This window comes from Glycine soja, chromosome 12 (assembly GCF_004193775.1).
Source record: "Glycine soja cultivar W05 chromosome 12, ASM419377v2, whole genome shotgun sequence".
Lineage (NCBI taxonomy): Eukaryota > Viridiplantae > Streptophyta > Magnoliopsida > Fabales > Fabaceae > Glycine > Glycine soja.
Window position 1 is genome coordinate 40,544,765 of NC_041013.1, and position 22,299 is coordinate 40,567,063.

The 22,299-nt window shown below is 32.6% G+C and overlaps 3 protein-coding genes across 4 annotated transcripts; all 3 read right to left on the reverse strand.

The window, feature by feature from the left end:
- Nucleotides 1–6,726: 6,726 nt before the first annotated feature.
- On the reverse strand, nt 6,727–8,346 carry LOC114379375 (coumaroyl-CoA:anthocyanidin 3-O-glucoside-6''-O-coumaroyltransferase 2-like). Its single transcript, XM_028338019.1, has one exon. It carries the CDS (start codon nt 8,284–8,286, stop codon nt 6,886–6,888), a length of 1,401 nt encoding a protein of 466 aa, XP_028193820.1. The 5' UTR covers nt 8,287–8,346; the 3' UTR covers nt 6,727–6,885.
- Nucleotides 8,347–13,849: 5,503 nt separating this feature from the next.
- On the reverse strand, nt 13,850–15,453 carry LOC114379255 (coumaroyl-CoA:anthocyanidin 3-O-glucoside-6''-O-coumaroyltransferase 2-like). 2 transcript variants are annotated; one of them, XM_028337884.1, is made up of 2 exons: nt 14,674–15,453; nt 14,378–14,599 (listed from the first exon to the last, which is right to left on the reverse strand). In XM_028337884.1, exons 1-2 carry the CDS (start codon nt 15,421–15,423, stop codon nt 14,507–14,509), a joined length of 843 nt encoding a protein of 280 aa, XP_028193685.1. In that variant the 5' UTR covers nt 15,424–15,453; the 3' UTR covers nt 14,378–14,506. The 2 variants fall into 2 exon arrangements, with proteins under 2 accessions (XP_028193684.1, XP_028193685.1); XM_028337883.1 differs by having other exon boundaries at nt 13,850–15,453.
- Nucleotides 15,454–18,691: 3,238 nt separating this feature from the next.
- LOC114379449 (malonyl-coenzyme A:anthocyanin 3-O-glucoside-6''-O-malonyltransferase-like) lies at nt 18,692–20,446 on the reverse strand. Its single transcript, XM_028338110.1, has one exon. The coding sequence runs from the start codon at nt 20,405–20,407 to the stop codon at nt 19,004–19,006; it is 1,404 nt and encodes a 467-aa protein (XP_028193911.1). The 5' UTR covers nt 20,408–20,446; the 3' UTR covers nt 18,692–19,003.
- Between the last annotated feature and the right edge of the window lie 1,853 nt (nt 20,447–22,299).

Sequence of the window (22,299 nt, forward strand, 5' to 3'; positions counted from 1 at the left end):
TCATATATATAAAGAGAGATGATCAATTATATAAAAATGATCAAGAATGATTAATGTCAACAGTTATATTAAAATAAAAAATCAAAATCAAAATATTTTAAATTAAAATTAAAATCTCATTTAATCAGAAATTTTTATAACAAATTAAAAATCAAACATCATAGAATTAGAAACGGAGTTAATACTACATTACAAGTTTTTCTCTAAACGACTTGTGTTGTTGAATAAACTAATTACAGGAGCAAAGAGCCTTGAATTTACTTAGATGTCTTGGAATATTACGTCTGGGAACGCCTCAGAAATTATCACGTCTTGGAATTATTACTTCCCAAAAATAATCGCGTCTTAGATATGTACATGAATGTGATTAAAACCTGTGGATCATGATCTTCCACGTGGCACTTCATCGGGGGATGCAATCACGCGATCAGACAAACCAACGGTACAGTCCCTTAGATGTCATCACACCGAGGTATAGTCTCTTTATGCTTATAAATTCGAGACTGATCGATGGGTTGTGTATAGAGTCTGAGGGGTTTGTATTCATTGGTTGTCATTGGTCGAGCCCAATGACCAATAAAACAATTATTTTATCTACTTTGATTTGTTTTTGTTATCTTTATGCATAGGCAACTTTTTGGGACTTTAGTATTTTTGTTGGGATTTCTAGTAATTTTTTAAAATGTGAAAAATATCATTATGGATATTTTTATTATAAATAAGGGGTTTGATTTTTCATTATTTTTGTAGTACCTTATTTTTTTTTGCAAAATTTCACACCCTTAAGTTAAGTTATTTTTATTAGTCTCCTTTTTTAGCATTTTTTTTTATCTCTGATGTAAGTGCATTGTTCAAGAGTATATGATGAAATTGGATAATTATTTATCGTCGAAGAAGAGATATGTAATGAAAAAAATAGAAACATACAGATTGTCAATCCATATGATTCATACGAACGAATCATCAATCTATATAGTCATACGGATTGACAATCTGTATAACTCATACAGATTAGCAAGCTGTATAAATCACACAAATTGCATGAGTCATAAAGATTGACAATTCATATGTTTTCTAATTTTTAAATCTGCATATAGTGATTGATATTTAAATTTTAAATCTAAAATTATGGTTTCAATATTTTTTATTACTATCAAATTTAATATATTTTTAAATTTGATTTTAATCATTATCTTAAACTAACAATCTTATCATATTTTAAATTTTGATTTTCATATTTTTTATAATTATCAAATTTAATATATTTTTAAATTTAATTTCAATCTTTATCTTAAACTAACAATCATATCATATTTTAAATTTTGGTTTCAATAATTTTTAAAACTACCAAATTTAATATATTTTAAATTTTGATTTCAATCATTCTTAAACTAACAATCTTATGATATTTTAAATTTTGATTTCAATATTTTTTATAACTACCAAATTTAATATATTTTTAAATTTGTTTTCAATCATTGTCTTAAACTAACAATCTTATCATATTTTAAATTTTAAATTTTGGTTTCAATATTTTTTATAACTACCAAATTTAATATATTTTAAATTTTGATTTCAATCATTTTCTTCAACTAATAATCTTATCATATTTTAAATTTTAGTTTCAAATATTTTTTATAACTACCAAATTTAATATATTTTAAAATTTGATTTCAATCATTGTCTTAAACTAATAATCTTATCATATTTTAAATTTTAGTTTCAATATTTTTTATACCTACCAACTTAAATATATTTTTTAATTTGATTTCAATCATTAATAATCTTATCATATTTTCAAATTTAAATTATGGTTTCATAATTTTTTGTAACTAACAGATTAGTTGATTGTACAATTAAAAATTATGTTTTGATATTTTTATAACAAATTTTAATTATTTAAAATTTTTGTTTAAATATTTTTTGTAACTAACAAATTTAAATTATTTTTAATTATGATTTCAATATTTTTCATAAGTAACAAATTCAATATCTTTTAAATATTTGTTTTGATTTTTAAAAAAAGTTAAGCAGACGAATCAACAACTCGTATGAGTTTTTTTATGTTTTTTTTGTTGAATTTTTTTTCAATTTTTTTCTTCTAAATTTGTTTGTTTAATTTTTGTTTACATTGTAAATATATATTTGTTGATTATTATTTAAATTTTTTCATAGTATAATGTTATTTTGTAATGTTAATGAAATTTTATAATTTTTTCTAATTTATATGTTAAGTATTAATTTTATTTATAAAAAATATATATTAGTTATTACTAAGACTAGATTAGATTAGATTTGCTAAAACTAAGGTTAGATGATATTAGATTGCTAAAATTAAGATTAGATTGGTGAAACAATTAATTTTCAATATTGTTATATTATATTTCAACATCAATCCTTATGGAATTTTTCCATAAAAATACCATTTTTGTTTGTGACATTGCTTCAAACAACAACATCAAATCAATATCAACAACATCCAAAAGGAGCACCAACAGGGAAAGGAAGAAAAAAAATCACAACGGTGCGGGAAGTGGAGGAAGAAGAAGGAAAGAAGAAGAATCACGATGGCACGAGAAGTGGAGGAAGAAGAAGAACGAAAACGGCGCATGAACAATGACTCGTACGGACAAGTTACCCTTTTTTTTATAGGCAAAAGATAATGATATTTTAGTCATTTCACCTTCGTTGCTGGGTATCCCAACATTTTCAAACTTAAGGGCAAGTTACCCTTGTTTTTTATAAGGCCAAAGTAATGGCCTTATACTTATGCATTGAAACTTAAGGGTTATGTATATTTCAAATGTCAACCCAACATCCAATAAAGTAAGTTGGATTCCAATTGATCCGATCTATACTGATGATAGACATCTTGACACTTTATTTAGATTAATATCCGTTCTCATTTATTATTAACTATTCGTTCATATATTATCATGTTTAATCATATCTAATTTAATCATCTTATATGGAGATAAAATATAATCAAATCTTATCATACATTATACCGAATATCTAGTAAACGCTATGAACAAACATATGAAACACTTGCATGCTTTAGATAAACCTAGCTATACCGGAACATATGTTATGGAGGTTCACATAATTATTGCTCTTAAATCATAGTAATAAAATTGCAAATTACTTTTTTTAATAAAAGGAATTGCATATTACTTATAAGTCTTGTTTTCTCAACAAATTACTTCAACTCCTACAATTGCATGCGCCTTTTTTGTTTTGTCTTGATTACACAAATGATCGTATATTATCCATCATCATTGTCTCTTAATTAGTTCTTCACTGATCTATCCTTGTTCCCTTTGGTCCATGTTAGCTTTCGAGGGAAAGGAGGAGAGAGAGAGAGAGGTATGAATGCCTTATTCGAGGTGAAGGCTCCTCCTGAAACGTATGAAAAGCTTTTATTTCTGCATGCATTGTGTGTTCATTTTCCAGCTTATATACACAAGTCTCACGTGCTTATTACAAGCTATTAGTTATAACGTCCTAACTAACTAATAACGGACTAACTACTTTAGCTTCTAGAACTTGCACGTGCGTTTTGATCTGCTACTTGCTTCCTGTTATTCGAGTATGTAATCGCGTAGGTAACGAGGTGTGGTGGCTCCTCTTCGGGTTCTGGTTCCTTCGAGTTCTGGTTTATGCATGCATGTATCAATACTCACTTCCCCGAATACCATGTTGTCCTCAAGGAGGTAGGAGTCGTGTAACTCAGGCCAGGACTCCCAGGTGGTGTCTTCGGGGGGTTGACCCTGCCATTGAGTGAGGACCAAACGAGTGGGGGGAGATGTGGAGTCATCCATCTTCGAATCTAAGAAGCATAAAGGGTGTGGGATTGGTTTGTGATCAACAACTTGCAAGGGCCATGTGTCTAAGGAAGATGGCAGACGACCGTGATGAGCGCGGAGGAGAGAACAGCGAAACGCGGGGTGGATGCGTGCAGTGTCGGGCAATCGGAGGCGATATGCGACTTGACCTATGCGATCAACGATCTGGAAGGGTCCGAAAAACCTCTTTGAAAGCTTGGAGTGGGTATCTCCTACGACTGAACGCTGACGATGTGGCCGGAGATTGACGTAGACCCACTGGCCAATTGTGAAGGATACATCTTCGCGTTTGGAATCTGCGTGGAGTTTCATAGCAGCTTGTGCTTTTAATAAACGCTGCCAGAGTTTGGTGTGGATCTCCTGACGGTTGGTAATCATGGTGTCGACTGCTTCGTTAGTGGTGTTGCCGGGAAGGTAGTGAGGTAGTGCTGGCGGTGGTTTGCCGTAAATGACCTCAAAGGGGGTGAACCCAGAGCTGGTATGAAGAGACGTGTTGTAGGACCATTCAGCTAGGGCTAGGTAGCGGAACCAGTTTGCTAGCTGCGAGTGAACAAAGGAGTGCAGATATTGCTCGAGGATGCGGTTCATTACCTCTGTTTGGCCGTCGGTCTGCGGGTGGTATGTCGTACTCATGCGGAGGAGGGTTCCATGCAATCGAAAAAGCTCTCACCAGAACGAGCTCAAGAACACAAGGTCTCGGTCTGAAACAATGCTGCGGAGGAACCCGTGATGCTTACACACCAGGTCGAGGAAGAGGGTTGCAACTTTGTAAGCCGAGAAGTGCGTGGGTAGTGCTCCCAAGTGCACACCTTTGGAGAAACGATCCACAATGACGAGGACGACGGTGTAACCGTGAGAAGCTGGTAAATGGGTTATAAAATCCATTGAGATATCTTCCCAGATCCCAGTTGGAAGAGGAAGTGGTTGTAACAGTCCTCCCGGCCGGCGAATGCTTGACTTGGTCTGTTGATAGACCTTGCATTCACAAACAAAGCTTTTAACATCAGCCTTAAGGTTTTGCCAAGTGAAGCTAGACTCGAGACGATGTGTTGTTTTGGCAACACCCATGTGGCCTCCTAATGGGGTCGCGTGGTATTTGAGTAAGATGGTGGGTATGTAAGGGTTTGTTTTTGGTAACCAGATACGTCCCTGAAAAAAGAGAAGGCCATTGTGAATTTGATAGTCAAGGTAATCTGAAGGTTTGGCCTGGACCTTTGAGAGTAATTCTGAAACTCCTGTTCATCATGTAAGGATCGTCGGAGATCTGAAATGAAGTCCAAGTGAGGGACTGAGAGTAAAAGTAGCTGGCCGGAAAGTGGTGGTGCTCAAGATAAGGCATCTGCTACGATGTTGGAAGCGCCTGCCTTGTATCGAATGGTGTAATCGAACCCCAGAAACTTAGAGAGGTAGTAATGTTGCTCAGGGGTTTGAATTACCTGCGTCATAAGTTCTTGGATGCTCTTGTGGTCTGTTAGGATAGTGAAAGATCTTCCTAAGAGGTATTGACGCCATTTTCGTACTGTCGTGACTATGGTGTGGAGTTCGCGTATGTATGTTGAAGCATGGGTTAGTCGAGGACCAAAAACCTTGCTGAAGAATGTCACTGGGTGGTTCTTTTGCACTAAGACGACACCCATGGCGGTCTGCGACGCGTCTGTGTCCACGATAAATGGTTCAGAGAAATTGGGGAGAGCTAGTACGGGGGCTTGAGTCATAGCTGACTTAAGGGCATCGAAGGCAGCTTGAGAAACTTCATTCCACTCGAAGGCATCTTTACATAGGAGTGTTGTAAGTGGTGAGGCTATGGACGCGTAATCTCTTATAAATTTTCGATAGAACCCCGTTAGCCCTAAGAAACCTTGGAGTTCTTTGACGGAAGTCGGAGTAGGCCATTGTAACATGGCTTGAATCTTAGAGGGTTCAGGTTCAACCCCTCTGCCTGACACGACGTGGCCCAAATAATCCACTTGTTTTTGCGCGAAAACACACTTATTATATTTGAGATAGAACTGACCATCTAATAGAGCTTTGAAGATCATTTCCAGATGCTGAACATGTAAAGATAGGGTCTTACTATAGACTAGAATATCATCGAAAAATACCGTAGCACAGTGTCGCAGGAATGGTGTGACAAGCTGTTCATGGCAGCTTGAAACGTAGAGGGAGCATTGCTCAACCCGAATGGCATCACGCTATATTCATAATTCCCCTGATGCGTCCGGAATGTCATTTTCTCAATATCGGTTCATGCATAAGAATCTGCTGAAAGCCCTGTCGTAAATCGAGTTTAGAAAACCAAGATGATTGCCCGAGTTCGTCCAACAATTCGTCGATAGTGGGTATCGGGCACCTGTCACGGATGGTTACTGCGTTGAGTGCGCGATAATCCACGCACATTCGCCATGTTCCGTCCTTCTTCTTCACCAGAAGAACTGGGGAAGAGTATGGACTTGTGCTGGGACGTATCAAACCGGCGGAAAGGAGATCGGAAACTTGCTTTTCTATCTCGGTTTTCTGGAAATGGGGGTATCTATATGGTCTTACGTTGATTGGGGAAGATGAAGGGAAAAGGTTTATGTGGTGAGTGACGTTTCGAGGAGGGGGAAGGGTGGTTGGTTTTTGGAAAATTTGTTGGTAGCGTCGGAGAAGGTTTTCGATTGCAGGGTCTGGGTGGGGAAGACGATGTTGAGGAAGATGATGATGTGGCGGTTCGGTGCGGGTTATGGGTAGTAGGCTTAAGTGAAATAGGGCGGAAGTAGACCCGGTTCGGATAAGGCGCTTGTCTTGGGGTGCTGAAACGGGTTCGGGCCCATTTGTAACGTCCGCGTGAAGCTCAATGACTTATTAGATCACCTCATAAAACCACCTTAAAAATCATCCATTAGAAATGAAACTAGATAACCATGTTACTAAACATAAATTCAAACATCCTTAGTAAAGTCGAGGAAAGTTAAAATCAACCATGACCACTTATTAACTCAAAATTAACTTTTGGATAGACCCATGCTTTGATTTTTATTTAAATATCACACTAATGGATTTAGGATTTTGAAGTTTTAAGTCCTTGTTGAATGACAGAATTTAAATCTTCAAACTCTGTACTTCTACACACCAAGCCAACCTCGAGTCCTCCTTCCTCATCTTCACTTTCAGCCAGAGACATACAATTGAAGGGATGTACCATTTCCACTTTGGTAGGCCTTCCAAATCCAAAATCAGTCTCATAAACAGTGAGCTTGGGTGACCCTGTAACCAGCAGTGCACTTCCCAACACAAACATCTTCAAAAACAACTCCCTCCAATGTTCCGCATCTTTAAAAGGATCAATTTTCATATCACTCACTGACTTTTCAATTACCTTGGCCGCATTCACAAAACCACTTTCTCCCTTGAGGTCTTTTCTCTTAAGTATTGCATAACATAGCGTTAAGCAGTTTCCAAAGTAAGTTTCTGGTATAGGGTACCCAAGGCGATCTCTGCAATCAGCAGCGAAACGAAAGTACTCCTCTTTGACATCTTCTTCTTCATCATCATAGTTTCTGCATCTTGTTTTAACCAAACTAGCCCACACAAAAGCACACGTCACCACAAACTTTGACAGATTTTGGGGCGAGTTGAACTCGTTGTTTTTCTTCCACTGAGTCAGTGCCCATCTTTTTAAGCCCTCAGTATCATCTTTTCCAAAAACAATAGTTGCCTTAACAAAGTCTTCATCGCTATCATCTTTTCTTCCACCGAGTTTGCCCTTCCAAGTTGTTCTCTCTTCAAAATACTGTCTTAAGAAAATGGCCTCGAGTCCTCTGGGGTCCTTCAACACTTCCCTATCAAAGCAAGGTGGTGACTTTTCCAAAAGAGTAAAGTCAACTCCACCACTTCGACAAATGGAAGACCAAGACTTCATGAAATGACTGCAACATTTACCATCAATCGCATGACAGTACGTGATGGCGATGCAAAGGCCATGGTTTGGGAAAACCGTGGCTTGCAATGCCATTATAGGGAAAATGAACGTGTCATCATGCATGGTTGAGAATGAGAAACTCAACTCTGGAACCAAGTGATCTAATTCTTTGAGACTCTTGGGGTGGTTGGATGAGAGGAGCTTGAAATCAGCTTCGGATTCAATGACTGTTAAGGTGACAGTGTCATCATTGGTGTTGCGAATGAAGGGTTTGTGGGGTGGTGAAGGACAGAGGAGGTTGCCAGCGAGAGGAAAAAAGTGAGAGAGAGTGAGAGAGAGTGAGTGTTTGAGAGTGGGGAGTGTGGTTTGACAGAAATGGTGTGTGGGGTGTGCAAAGTGATAGAAGAATTGGCGTCTCACATAAATAGGACCTGCTAGAGGCAAGTCAAGGAATGAGAGGGGAAGAGACGAGGTTGTTCTCGTTGTTGCTGGAGCAACCTCAGATTTCTCAACAAGCTTGTGTGCTCTTGGCACTGCCATTTGTTTAAGAAATTCTGAAGGAGACCTATTCCGGAGATGGATTAATTGATGATGACATACCTGTTAGTAACAGCATACTTATAGCTAGCTGTATAGAAGAAAAGGGATGATAAAGGTTTAAATAAAAAATAAGAATGTAGAATTATATTTTATATATAACTTAATGAAATAATTTATTTGATATGCAGATAAAACGTAATAATGGTGCAACTTATAATATTGTTTAATAGATAAAATATATAGTAAAAAAATTCTGATATATTTAGAGATCTTAATAATATCAATACCTTATCGAGATCCTCAATTTCTCTCTATTATCTGTTTTTAACACATCATATTAATTATTTATCTTCTCTCTTTTTTTTTAGATGTTTTATTTTTTTTTCTGTTATCTGTTTTTAGTACGTCATATTGTTAATGAGTTAGATCATATCAATTATTTATCTTCTCCCTTTCTATCTCTATCAAGATATCCACCTTTTAATGAGTTTCTAAATATAATTTTCCAAAAGAACAAAAAAAGAGATGTATCCCATTAATTATAAAAGGAAATCAACAATTTATAACCTACATATCATACCAATTGCGTTGCCCGTGCAACTAGAGAAGCAAGCATAATCATGAGATGTATAATATATATATTCTATGAATATAATTAATATTTAAAATGCATTCTTCAGTTAAATATTCATGGATTGTTACATAATTAAAATTATTAATGATATATATATATATATATATATATATAAAGTGAGTTTTAGATAATTGACATTATAAAATTCTATATACTAATAATACATCAAAATTGAACGCTTATTTAAGTTTATCCCTTCTTTGCGTGGTTGAATGAGTCAAAGTTGAAACTTGTTAGAACGTATATGCCACGCCTATGACAAATAATTCTAATGAAAATTATCTTACATTATATTATTTGAGTTGTTCGTATAGAAAGAATTAAAAGAAAGTTTGAGAAAATGTGTTAAAGTGCGCACTTTTTATTTAAATATTGAAAAATAATTTAAAAAGAGTGTAAATTTTTTAAGGGCAAATATAATTCCTAGTGAATTTTACATGTAATGTATCAGGGTTTGATTAATAAAGGTGTAGTCACCACTAACTACCGCTAAAATAATAGTATAATATTTAGTCAAAGGATAAATAAAGGCTTAGATAAAATTAAATAGGAAGTTTTCTTTTATTTCTTGTTTTAAATTTTAAAAATTTTTAATTTAGTTTTTTTATATAAAATTTCATTTTTTATTTTACTCTGTCATTAATGGATTTGATTAACCGTTGAGGTTTCTAAGATGTCATCATAGCATGTTAGTAAACAATGATGTCATCACTTGACAACATTCTAAAAAAAGTCTGATGGACTAAAATAAAAAGTAATGTATTTTTATGAACTAAAAATAAAAAATAATATAATTACGAATTAAAAATATATAATTAGAAAAAGTGATATATTTGTAAAAAAATAAATTAAATTTGGTGAATAAATAAAGATAATTAATAACATAAGAGAAGATAAATTTGATTAATTTAATTAGAAACCTTGATTGCTTCATGTTTTTTCTATATATAATTATATAATATAGTCTACATCAATCATTTTTTCATATAATAATTATTCACTACATCCTTTTTTAGGAGATCATGTTTTCATATAATAATTATTCACTACATCCTTTTTTAGGAGATCATGATCCAGATAATCTACTTGAAAAATTACTTTTAAATGCATCTCATGATCTGTTTTGCTTCCTGCTTTTGACTTCTTTTAGATTGATATTAGTTGTAGGTCACCTTAATTCTATTTGTATTGATCCAATCAATTATCTAAAAAATGGTTAAATTAATAATTAAATCTTGCATTTCTATTCTTAATTCTCGTATCAAAATGTTTTTTTTTCTCAGATTCCAACATCAATATTACTTTGTCGGCTTGTATTTATCACTTGTTGGCTAATAATTGTAAATTTTAATTGTTGAATATGGGCCATCAATTGTTAGCTATCAATTAAGTGTTACTTCAATGTTATTTTTTATTTTTTTTTAAATATATCAGCTTTTGCTTTAATTTTTTTACTATTTTTTTTATCTTTGCAAATATTTTATATTTTTGTTTGGTCCTTAAAATATGACACTTTACTTTTATTTTAGTCCATAAAAATATATCACTTTTTTAATCCCTAATTATGTTATTATTTGTTGATTGAATATTTTTTTATGATGCCTGCAAGTGATGATATCATCATTTGCTAATGTAACACAATTATGAAATTATCATTATTAGTTATGTTAACACTTAACGAAATTAATTACCATTAAAAATAAAATAAAAAAAATAAAATTTTACAAAGAATAAATTAAAAAAATTAAAGAAGTAAAATAAAAAATATTCCTACTTAATTAATTCTTTTCCCTGCTGCTCTACTTTTCAATCTTGTTTTCGACGGACTCATAAAATAGAATTGTGATTTTAAATTTAGAAAATTGAGACACCGAAATGCAAATATTGCCTAAACTTATAGTCTTTTTTTAACCAATCCTACACTTATATTCTAAATGTTAGTTTATTATATGGAAGGTTTATAATCATTTCATCGTTCACAGTCTTCAATAATGAAAAATTAATTTGACTAACTTCACTTTGTCTTTGAATAATTAACTATATAGTTGTTTTAAAAAATTATCACAAACGCCAACAAATTTCAAAATCTATATTTGTTAACTCATTGAAAATAGTATTAAATTGTCTTAAGTATTAAAATATTTGAAGGTCCGAATGTTGAATCTACATTTGTACTTAGATTAATTAAAATTCAATTTACAAACAAGTGATAAGGAATTTATAATAGAAGATAAAAAAGAGTTAGGAGACAAGATAAAGATTTGAAAGAAAAGACAAAAGATTTAAACATAAATACAATATATAAAAGATAAGAAAGATAAAAAATAAATGTTATGATAAAAAGATAATTCAGTTCAGAATACAAATATGTCGGGGTCTAGCATGTCAAAACTAATTGTGATGTAATGTTAATGATTTTTTCTATCTAAGGATATCTTTGTTTTCATTCACTTCTACTATGACACTCTATCTTTATTTCTCCCATGAAGAGCCTAATTTATCTTTTCTTTTCTTTCAGATTTTCTTGCAAATATAAAAATAATAAATCACATTAAGATTAGAGATACATGAAATAAGCTAAACGAATATCAATTTATTTCTAGCAATGATTTCATTTATATACCCTTTCCTAGTTCTTTAGAAAATAATTATTTTCTAATGCATGATATCCCTAGACACTACATGGATGACCAGATCATAATAAACAATTAAGCACATAAAAAATATATGATTGCATTAAATAGATAATAAGAAAGAGTTATATTACAAGAGTTGACCAACAATATGGTTTAACCTCTCATTATCATGAGAGACTTTACACAAGAGTTGATGTGGATAGAAGGAGAGGAATGGACAAGGGAAGAGAAGGGGATAATGGACATAGATTGAGGATTTCGCCAATTAGAGATACTAAAGCTTAGAATGTATTCATTAGAGAACTCTAAGTTTCTGGGGTGGTTTAGGGATTGGTATCCCCGTGTGTAGGTTGTAGGGATTGATCTTTCTCATTTGCTTTCTACTTCTTTTATAGACTTAATGTACCTTAATTTTTATGTAACATCGTGTTTAGCGTGGACTTTTGCGCTAATTAAAACACACCTTTGGGCTTCTTCGTGCTAAGCGTGCCGCTAAGCGAGAGACGCGCTAAGTCTGTCTCGCACGCTAAGCGAGTTGTCTCAATCTTCAGTTTTTTTTTCAGATTTTTTCTTCAAATTTTTGCATCAATTTTTTTTCAAAGCACTTGAAATCTTTTTTTAAAAAAAAATTTACTAATAAAAAATTATAAAGATATTAATTTCTTTATTATTTCATTAAAAACACATTAAAATAAAGAAATTACCATCATTCTTAATCAAAATTAACTATTAAATTAACTCAAATTTCATGATTATCATAAAACCTACATATTCAACCGTTGATTCCTCCATGTTTTGTATGTGTATTGTCATCGACGGATATGAAGTTATCTTTCGTTAACCAGATTTGTTTTTCCAAGAGCTAGTTTATAGTGTAAGATTGAAAAATGCATATTGGAATTTTCACAACTCTTTTCTAAAGAAAGTTTAACCTAGTATAGACTTCTTTATTTGGATTCCTATAGAAGTATTTAGGAAAAAACAGAAAGGCAATTTTACTTGGCATTTTTTTCTAAATACTTTTTTTTTTCTGATCAGTTTATTTTTCCATATGACCCATTCGCTCTCAAACACAACGTGGAAAATTGGAAGCACACGTCTCTACTATAACCTAATGATACGCACATATTTTAACGATAGCTACAACGATGATAGATTTTCTTGAATACATGTTATACACAAAGGGGTGGGAGCTGGGAAGATACTATGAAATTTCTGGAAGATCAACATGACTCAGTCCAAGTCATCTAATTTGTATGCTAGTGTATGTTGGGGTCTCTTTCGAATTTTCTTCGTCTTACGTTATTTATAACTTCATTTATTTTAATCTATCTTAAAATATTTATCATTTTAAAAAATTAATTATATTCCCACTACTTATTAATTTTGTTATGAGAAAAATGCATTAATAGGACTACCGACCCCTGTATAAAAACAAAACATATATTGTCAAAGCACCAGAAAATGAAAATTGAACCAAAACTCAATCCTACACTACCAAGGCGTAGTCACTACTATTTAATTTGCTTTAAAGCACCAAAATTTATAGTAACCAGAGTTTCATAAGGAATCTAACTCAATTAATTAAATTGAATAAGACGTGTGAAATTCTGTTATTATCTTTGATTTTAACGAATATTATATATATATATAATCACTATCCCCATATACTTTCATGCATAGATTAAATTGATATAATTAATTAGTTAATATATAGCGTAATGCAATTATCTCAAGTTTTAATAGCCTAAATGCTATAAATAAACTTTTCTTAAGAAAGTATTTTTTTAACTTTTATATTTATGTATTTAAAGGATTTAGTATTTCATTTTTTTTCTTCAACTTTTATTTATCTTAATTTTTCATTTTTTATCTTTTAATGATATTATCTAGTATTATTGAGTGTCTTAATCTGCTCATGTCCATTATGTAATTTTTTTATTTTATTTTAGGTATAAAAAAATAATTTATTAATATTGTAAATCCTTCAATGCACCAAGACCATCAATATTGTCATAGTAGGAAATGTTAGCAAAAGTTGCAGTCTAGTATTGCGTGCAAATTATGTAACAATTAAATTAAAGACATACATTAGGTGGCAAATTTTCCTTCTACCCTTAGAATAATGATGTTTGGTACAAATTTTAATAAACAAATATTTTGTACGAAGAACTTTGGGATGATTTCTGCCGACTTTTTCTAATTTTGTTTTATATTTATTTAGTTACATGATTGTCCAATAAAAAAATGAGCCAGGTAGAATACAGTTTTTGACGAAAAGTTTGAAGCTGAATTTTCGTACCAAATAACAATCAGCTATTTTCCAATAACTGTAACAATACTCTTACTATTTAGTATAGTATTTAAAACCATTAAATAATAAACAAATGCATGGCGTGAAAGATACATGTTATGACTAATACGTGGATGGTTTAATTAGTCAAGAACTGCAATATGACTAAGGTGTTCTTCCAAGATGTTAGTGAAATTGTTCATTTGAATCCTCTCGAGTACTATTCCAACCTGAATTCCACCTTCTTGGTCTCTACAATCAGTGAGAGAAACTGTTCGCACAGAATCAAGATTCACCACTTCTGACTTTATGGGCTTCCCCCATCCAAAGTCAGTGTTGTACGCAGTAAGTTTCGGCGAGCCAACAATCACCACAAGAGATTGACCACATTTCCCTAAGCCTCTAATATCTGACATCGTTGTTTCAGCCCATCTCAAAGCATCACTCTTGAAATCTCTAATCTTCCTTTCAATGGCATTTGCAGCTGCAACAATCCCATTTTGTCCCACCAACTCACCCCTCTTTAGGGTTGTGAGGAGAGGGATCAAACAGTTCCCAAAGTAGTTTGAAGGTAATGAAAACTGAGGATGGTTATGACAGTCTGCGGAAAATCCAATGTTGCATGGTTCATCAAAGTAACCTTTTGTAACATAGTTATTACCTTCCTCTTCCTTTTGTTCTGATTTGAGCATACACACCCATATCAAAGAACATGTCACTACAAAGGTTGATATATGTAAAGTCCCTGAACTGTTACATTTAAGAGAGACCCATTTCTTTAGTTTCTCAGCTTGTTCTCTACTAAACATAAAAGCGGCACGTACCTTGTCAGCGTAAACACCACGTAAAAACCCTCCGAAATGCTTATTTTGCAACGCTGAATTTCTCATCTCTTGCACGTAAACGTGCATGAGCCCTTTGGGGTCTTTCACTATGTCCCTATCATATAAGGGTAGAGGCACAGAGCCAGGGAAATTCAAATCCCCTTTGGCCTTGCAAACTGAGGCCCAAAACTTCATGAAATGATGAAGGGTTCTCCCATCTCCTGCAACGTGGTTGAAGATAACACATATGCTGAATCCAGAGTTAGGTATCACCGTTACCTGAATGGCCATGAGGGGGAACTCGCACGTGCCGTCGTGTGTAGTGCGTGGCGAGGGAAATGCCGGAGCAAGGGGTTGCCAGTCATTGACATCTTGAGGGGAATTTGACGTGAGAAGCGTGAAGTTTGCAGGACTGAACTCTGAGACAGTGAACGAGACAGAGTCGCCGTTAAGGTAACGGATGTAAGGGACATGGAGACGTGGAGGGAGGATGAGATTAGAGGCAAAGGGGAAGAAATGTTGGAGAGTGAGGGAAAGAGAGTGTTTCAGGGTGGGAAGTGCTGTTTCGAGGAAGTGGGTGGTAGGAAAGGGAAACTCATAGAAGAAGATGCGTCTGGCGTGGCGGGTTAGGAACCATGGAATGTCCAGAAAAGTGAGGGGGAGAATGGTTGAATGAAGGGAATCTTGTGGGGGAGCAACTTGAGATTGCTCTATGATGTTCACTGCAGGCTCTTTCATTTCTTGAGCCATCTGTTTCTGAATACAAGAGAGGTTGTGAAGAGAGAACGTTTTATCTCTATATATATATATCATGTGAAAGAATGATTAAGCTTATAATAAAGTTTTACCAAAACAATAATGTTGATTGAGATTGCAGAGTTATTAACGGTAAGGGTCTGGTCGAGAGAAAATATTTGAGTTTTTTTTCAAATAAAAATATTAGAGAGTCGTGATCTATGTTTATAGTCTCGATTAAATTATTTTTTGCTTAAAGCACTATTAAAAAACAAGTTTTAACAACGATTTTATTAAAATTTTCATCATTAAAATTGTGGTAATAAACGGTTGAAAATTATCATAAAAAGTCACAAATAATCATCTTTAAAAGTAATTTTTTAGTAGTAAAACAATTATTCAGATATCTAATTTGAATACTTACCATTTCTCAGTATTTCCTTCCAATAACATCATATCACACGTAATAAATGTTTATATGCACATAACTAATAAGATTAAGGTTATTTTAATATTTGGGTCATTATGATGACTTATTTATCAAAATCGGTCATTTTGTAAAATTAATTATCAAAGTGGTTGTTTTATAAAAAAAATTTACATGTTATGAGAGATTTTTATCACATAAGATGCAAGAAGTGCAATCCTAAGTGACATCTTATATTTTTTATTTGTCCTATGGCATGAGATGCCACCCTGATATGCTCTATCCTTGTCAGGTATTTAGCGTCGATCAAGACGACATTAAATACTTGTCTAATAATTAGATTCTATGTCATATTTTCACTTAAGTCGATGTCAAATATATATTTAATGACTATATCCTATGTCACAGTTTCACTTAAGTTGACGTCAAATACATGTTTAATGACTATATATTTTTACTCAATTTAACGTCGGTCAAGCCAAGGCTAAATACCTAATAGGAAAAAGGGTTAAAAGTGTGGGAGGCAAAAGGGTGACGGAAAAAAAAGAGACCGAAGAGAAAGAATCGATCGAAGATAATGGAATTTGGGTGAAAAAAAAAAACATAGAAGCAAACGAGTGGGAGAAGAAAAGGTTTCTCAACCTTTTTATAGTCTTATATATGGAAGCTTATGGTAGTCAAAAGGGAGCATCCATTCGTCGAACCTTTAGATGTCCCCTTTAGGAGACAAATCAACAGTTGGCATGATCCTTGGGAATTTCAATGATGTTTTGAACTTCAAAAAACACAATTATCGTGTCTTTCTTGAAAATGTGCAATAACTTTAAATGTGTTTGAATCAATATAAGAGTTGATAAGATGTCACTTTGAATTCGTAACCATTTCAACTCGGTACTAACTATTCAAATTCCTTCGTGACTAAGTTAAAAACTTTGTCAAAGAAGACCTCTCTCAAGTTCGACTATAACCAGACTTGTAATTAACACTCGAACTCAGCTAGACGATAATAAAGTCAAGTTGAGGATTTAAGACTATTTCTTATACATAAAAAGCTCATACAGTCAGCTTCAAAGCTTGAAGGGACTTATATACTTCATACTCGGCATACCTTTGTATTTAGTGGCCGATCGAACAAGCTACTCGAATTCAGAAAATCTAAGTAAATTTAACTGAGTTAAGAGAAAACTCTATCTTTTATATATAAAAAAAGATAGAGCTAGATATCCCATAAAATCAAATGTTATCTATTATTAGAGGAAAGATAAAATCATATTTTTTTTTATTTTACATTATGTTAGAAGAAAAATTAAAATTTTATCATCTAATTTCACGTTTATAAAAGAAAATCATGAAAGGTTCAAAATCTAACATATATTTTGAAACGTGTATGATTTTACATAGCTAATTTGAGCGTACACCCCACCATTGTACGTGCAAAAGCTCACAAAGATTCCGTCAAATCCAATAAGAACAATGCTTATTATCATCTGTAATTTTTCTCGATTTTTCTCGTTACTCAATTATTAAGTATTAAATAGCATTTTGGACGTTAAGTATATTTCTATTTGCAGTAAAAAAAAAAGTATATTTCTATTTCACTCAAAATGTCAAAGATACGTGCAACTAATGCCTGTGAAGATAATAATTTTCTTTAAAAAAAAATCAAAAGTCATAATCTCCACTTCTGTAATCTTTGGGCTTGTCTGTGAAGATACGTGTTGAAGCCAATAATGGACTTTGTTTCGTAGCCGCAATAGCATTTCATTTATTTTTCTCTTCATTACGGCACGACATTTAATAGTTTTTATGCAATGGCCTTTTTTTTTAAAAAAAAAAGGTGGGGATTTTCTTTATACATGAGAATCATAGACAGTATTATGAGGTATTTTTTTATATGTGCCAACTAAATTAGACCTTGACAAATTTAGATGAGTTAAATCTTATGCTTTAGCCTCTTTATAATTTAAAAATATAGTAGTATTTTATTTTAACGATTTTTTTAACATTTTCAGGTAGTGGATATATAGAGCTGCAAATGGACCACAGTGTATAGATATATTTTATGAAAGATAACGTTGAGCTGTAAGAGATAAAATTCTCTTTTTAAACATTTAATCCAACTGTATAAAATTTAAATGTGAAATTACTGATAAAATTGAAAACACCATATAAATTAATTTATAAAAGATATATCGTTTAATAACCTTTATTATTATTGAATTATATTCTGTTATATAATTAACATGGTTGATTTTTACTTTAAAATTTATATTTAAAACGATAGAAAGGTAAAACCATTTCTATGAGCAAATTCCAATTTGAGAAGAAACTACTATTTTAGCCTGCATTCCACTGGTCAATTTTAATATTTAAATTTTATTATTATATTTAATTATATATCATAAAAACTGAAAAAAAAATATTCACATCATATAATTAAAATAAATAACAATCAACATAAAAATTTTAAGGAGAAATATTTATATAATAAATAAATATAAATTATACATGAAATTATATGTCTTATATATTTAAACCACATAATAGATATTTATATTAAAAAAAAGATGAAAACTTCATATATGAAATTATATTATTATATTATATCCCCTAAAGGTGGAAGATGTTAAGAAACTCTTTGTACCTTGCTTTTATAACCAGTCGAGAGAAATGCAAATTTGTTATATGTCATTTTGAATTTTTAAAAGAGGTATATAAAGATAATTTGAAAACAGATATAGACAAAAATATTTGAAGATAAATCAACAGGATACGCGCGCAGTTACATGCAAGATCAATAAAATTTGGAGACCATACTATTAACTATTAAGCAAGTTCATCAAAAGACCCAACTAGTAACTGCAAAAATCTTTCAATATTTCAACACACTTGAGTCATAATCAAACTGTTCCTCTTACAACATCTAGCTGCGCTCTTTGATCCACAACTTTAAATAAGCCCCATCAACCAAAGCTAAAAGATAAAGTACGTAAAATGCAACATTTTTTTTTTAATTATTCCAAGTCCCAACACTGCAACATTTTTCACTAGCATCACAACCACACACACACACACAAAAAAAAAAGAACAATACTCCATGTTGTCCTTTATTAAATTGCACATTACAACGTTGAACAACTGGAAAGTGAAAACAATGCACACATACATTTAGGATTTTAATGCTACAAATCCTTGCTCAATGACAGAAATGAAATACTCAAATTCCCCACTTCTAAATACCAAGCCAAGCTCTAATCCTCCTTCTTTGTCTCCACTTTCGGCAACAGACATACACTTAGGGGAATGTACCATCTCCACTTTGGTAGGTCTTCCAAATCCAAAGTCAGTCTCATAAACACTGAACTTAGGTGACCCTGTAACTAGCACAGTACTTCCCAATACAAACATCTTCCTAAATAATGCCCTCCAGTTTTCAGCACCTCTAAGAGGTTCAGTTTTCATATCAGTTATTGCTCTTGCAATGGCCTTCACTGCGTTCACAAAACCACCTTCTCCCTTTAGCTCCTTCCGCTTGAGCACTGCATAACATCTCGTTAAGCAATTTCCGAAGTACGTTTCTGGTATAGGGTAATCCAAGCGATCTCTACAATCTGCTGCAAAACGAAAGTACTCCTCTTTCATCTCTTCCCCTTCATCATCATCTCTATATTTTGCTTTAACCAAGCTAACCCACACGAAAGCACACGTTACCACAAATTTTGATAGATATTGTGGCGCTTTGAGTTCAGCATTTTTTTTCCAATGATTCAGCACATATCTTTTGAGGCTCTCAATATCATCTCTTCCAAAAGCAATAGTTGCCTTAAGAAAGTCCTCATCATCACACACGTGTTTAGGAGTTTGACCAATGAGTTTGTCCTTCCAAGTTGACCTCTCTTGAAAGTAATCTCTCAAGAAAATAGCCTCGAGTGATCCTTTGGGGTCCTTCAATATTTTCCTATCAAAGCAAGGTGGTGACTTCTCCACAAGGGTCAAGTCAACTCCACCGCTTCGACAAATGGAAGACCAAGACTTCATGAAATGACCGCAACACCTATCATCCATCACGTGGCAATAAGTGATAGCTATGCAAAGGCCATTGTTGGGAAAAACCGTGACTTGCAAGGCCACAATTGGGAAAATGAACGTGTCTTCTTCATGCATGGTTGTGCATGTCAACTTTGGAACCAAGTGACCTAAATCTTTGAGATTTTTGGGGTGGTTGGAAGAGAGATGGTTGAAATCCGCTTTGGACTCGATGATGGTTAAGGTGACAGTGTCATCATCGGTGCAGCGAATGAAGGGTTTGTGAGGTGGTGGTGGACAAAGGAGATTTCCAGCAAGAGGGAAGAAATGTTGAAGGGTAAGGGAGAGAGTGTGTTTGAGAGAAGGGAGTGTAGTTTCATAGAAAATTTCTGTGTGGTGGGGAAAGTGATAGAAGAATTGGCGTCTCACATAAACAGGACCTGCCAAAGACAAGTCAAGGAATGTGAGGGGAAGAGAAGTTGTGGTGCTTGTAGCTGGTGAAACCTCAGATTTCTCAACAAGCTTTTGTGCTCTAGCTTCTTCCATTTTTGTTCAACGATATGCATGCATGAAGAGAACCAGAGAGGTAATGATATAAATATAGTACTCTCTTTCTGGTGTGGTTGTTGGATTCAAAACTTGAAGTTTGTGGGCAAAACGTATAAGCCACGTCTAGTTTTGTGGAAAATGATTCTGACTTTGAAGTTTTTGGTCTTCTAAGTCAGCGTGCCTGTAAAATAAAATTACAACTCTTAGTTATGGAATCTAAGACAACAGAAAGTGCAACGAATTTTACGATCGGGGGATGTCTTTGAACAAGTCAGCGCATTGTGGGTTAGTTGTAACTAGAAGAATAGTGGCGGCTTCTAGGGTGAGAGACCTCAATAAATGACCCACCATGGGAAACAAACCTATAACTGGGATTAGGATTTTTCAAGAGATATGCATAATATTATCATAGAGAGGCATGCACTAGATTAGTGATACACTGCTTTCTCTTTCCTTGCTATTTCTTCTTAGCTTATATGCTTTTCGCTCTTTCCACTTTTTGAATTTTCATATATAAGATTTTAAAATTTGATACATAAAACCTTTGAACTATCTTTGCACGGTTTTGAATATTTTCTGTTCTCATTCTCAGTTGCTTGCCATAGTGAGGATTTTACGTTCATTTTGCATCGTTAATTAATTAATAAAAAGGTAGAATAGTGGAAGAGGATGGGCTTGCAGCGACGAGTGAGGTGGAAACAAAATCAAGAAAAAGAACCGTAACAGGAAGAGGGAACAATATTCTCATGTTCTACTTTTTTTTTCCTCAAAAATAATAACAATACGGTGCAGACAATCTCATGTTCTACGCACCAGATTTATTTCTCATGGTGCGAGTTTGTTCAGATTCTCCACCCTAGAAGCCGCCCTAGTATATCATTGTAGCTTATCATGAGAATAAATATTTATTTTTATATGATTAAAATTTATAATGAATAAATAATTATAAATATATAAAATAAACACTTAAATATATTTTTAATTTAAAGTGATTATTTTTTAGTCCTTAAAAAGTAATTTATTTTCATTAATTCCTCAAATTTTTGAAAAAAATATATTTTGTCCTTTTTTGTTGAATGTGTTTATGATTTCATAATTTATAACAATTTTTAAGCGCAAAAATTTATTTTCTGTTTTTTTATTAAAAATGATTTCTTGACAATGTGAAACTACCAAAAAATTTTACTTTTGGTGTTTATTTTTTTATATATTATGTTGATTTTAAAGAGAATGAAAAAATAGATGTGAAATTATCATGATTTTTTGCATATTCTAATTATTTTAAACAGTCATAAATCAATTTTAAAGAAAATAAATTAAAAAATATTTTTCATAATAATAAATTGTTACAAATTATGATACCATTAATATAAAGAATAAGAAATATTAAAAAAAAATTTAGAAATTTGAGTGACTAATAAAAGTAAATTCTTTTTTAGAAAAAAATTATTCAAACGGTTAAAAATATATTTAAATCTAAAATCTAAAATAAATTATAATTTATGTTTATAATATATTGTTAGATATCTTATATTGGCTATTGATGCCTAGACTAAGAATTAGTCCTGTGTGTGTAATCGGTTTAATTAAAAGGCTGGAAGTTTATAAGAATATTGGAAATTCGACAGAGATTTTTTTTTTTTAACAGAATCGACGGAGACGTTAAAGACTCAGATTATCGCGATTATTAAAATACTAGTAATATAATCAAAGTAGCATATGAAAGTGAGATAATTTTCACGGTTTACCTTTTGGAATTAAATTAAATTCAAATCTAAATTCTAATAAGATATTAATTAGATTTAGTGATATGTCTAAAATCTTAGAGTTAGAAGACAAAATATTTGTATCATGAGATGAGATAATATTTGAGGTTGAATTAAATTCAA

Coding starts and splice junctions, on each gene's coding strand:
- LOC114379449 (XM_028338110.1), bottom strand. CDS start 20,407: ATGGAAGAAGCTAGAGCACAAAAGCTTGTTGAGAAATCTGAGGTTTCA.
- LOC114379375 (XM_028338019.1), bottom strand. CDS start 8,286: ATGGCAGTGCCAAGAGCACACAAGCTTGTTGAGAAATCTGAGGTTGCT.
- LOC114379255 (XM_028337883.1), bottom strand. CDS start 15,423: ATGGCTCAAGAAATGAAAGAGCCTGCAGTGAACATCATAGAGCAATCT.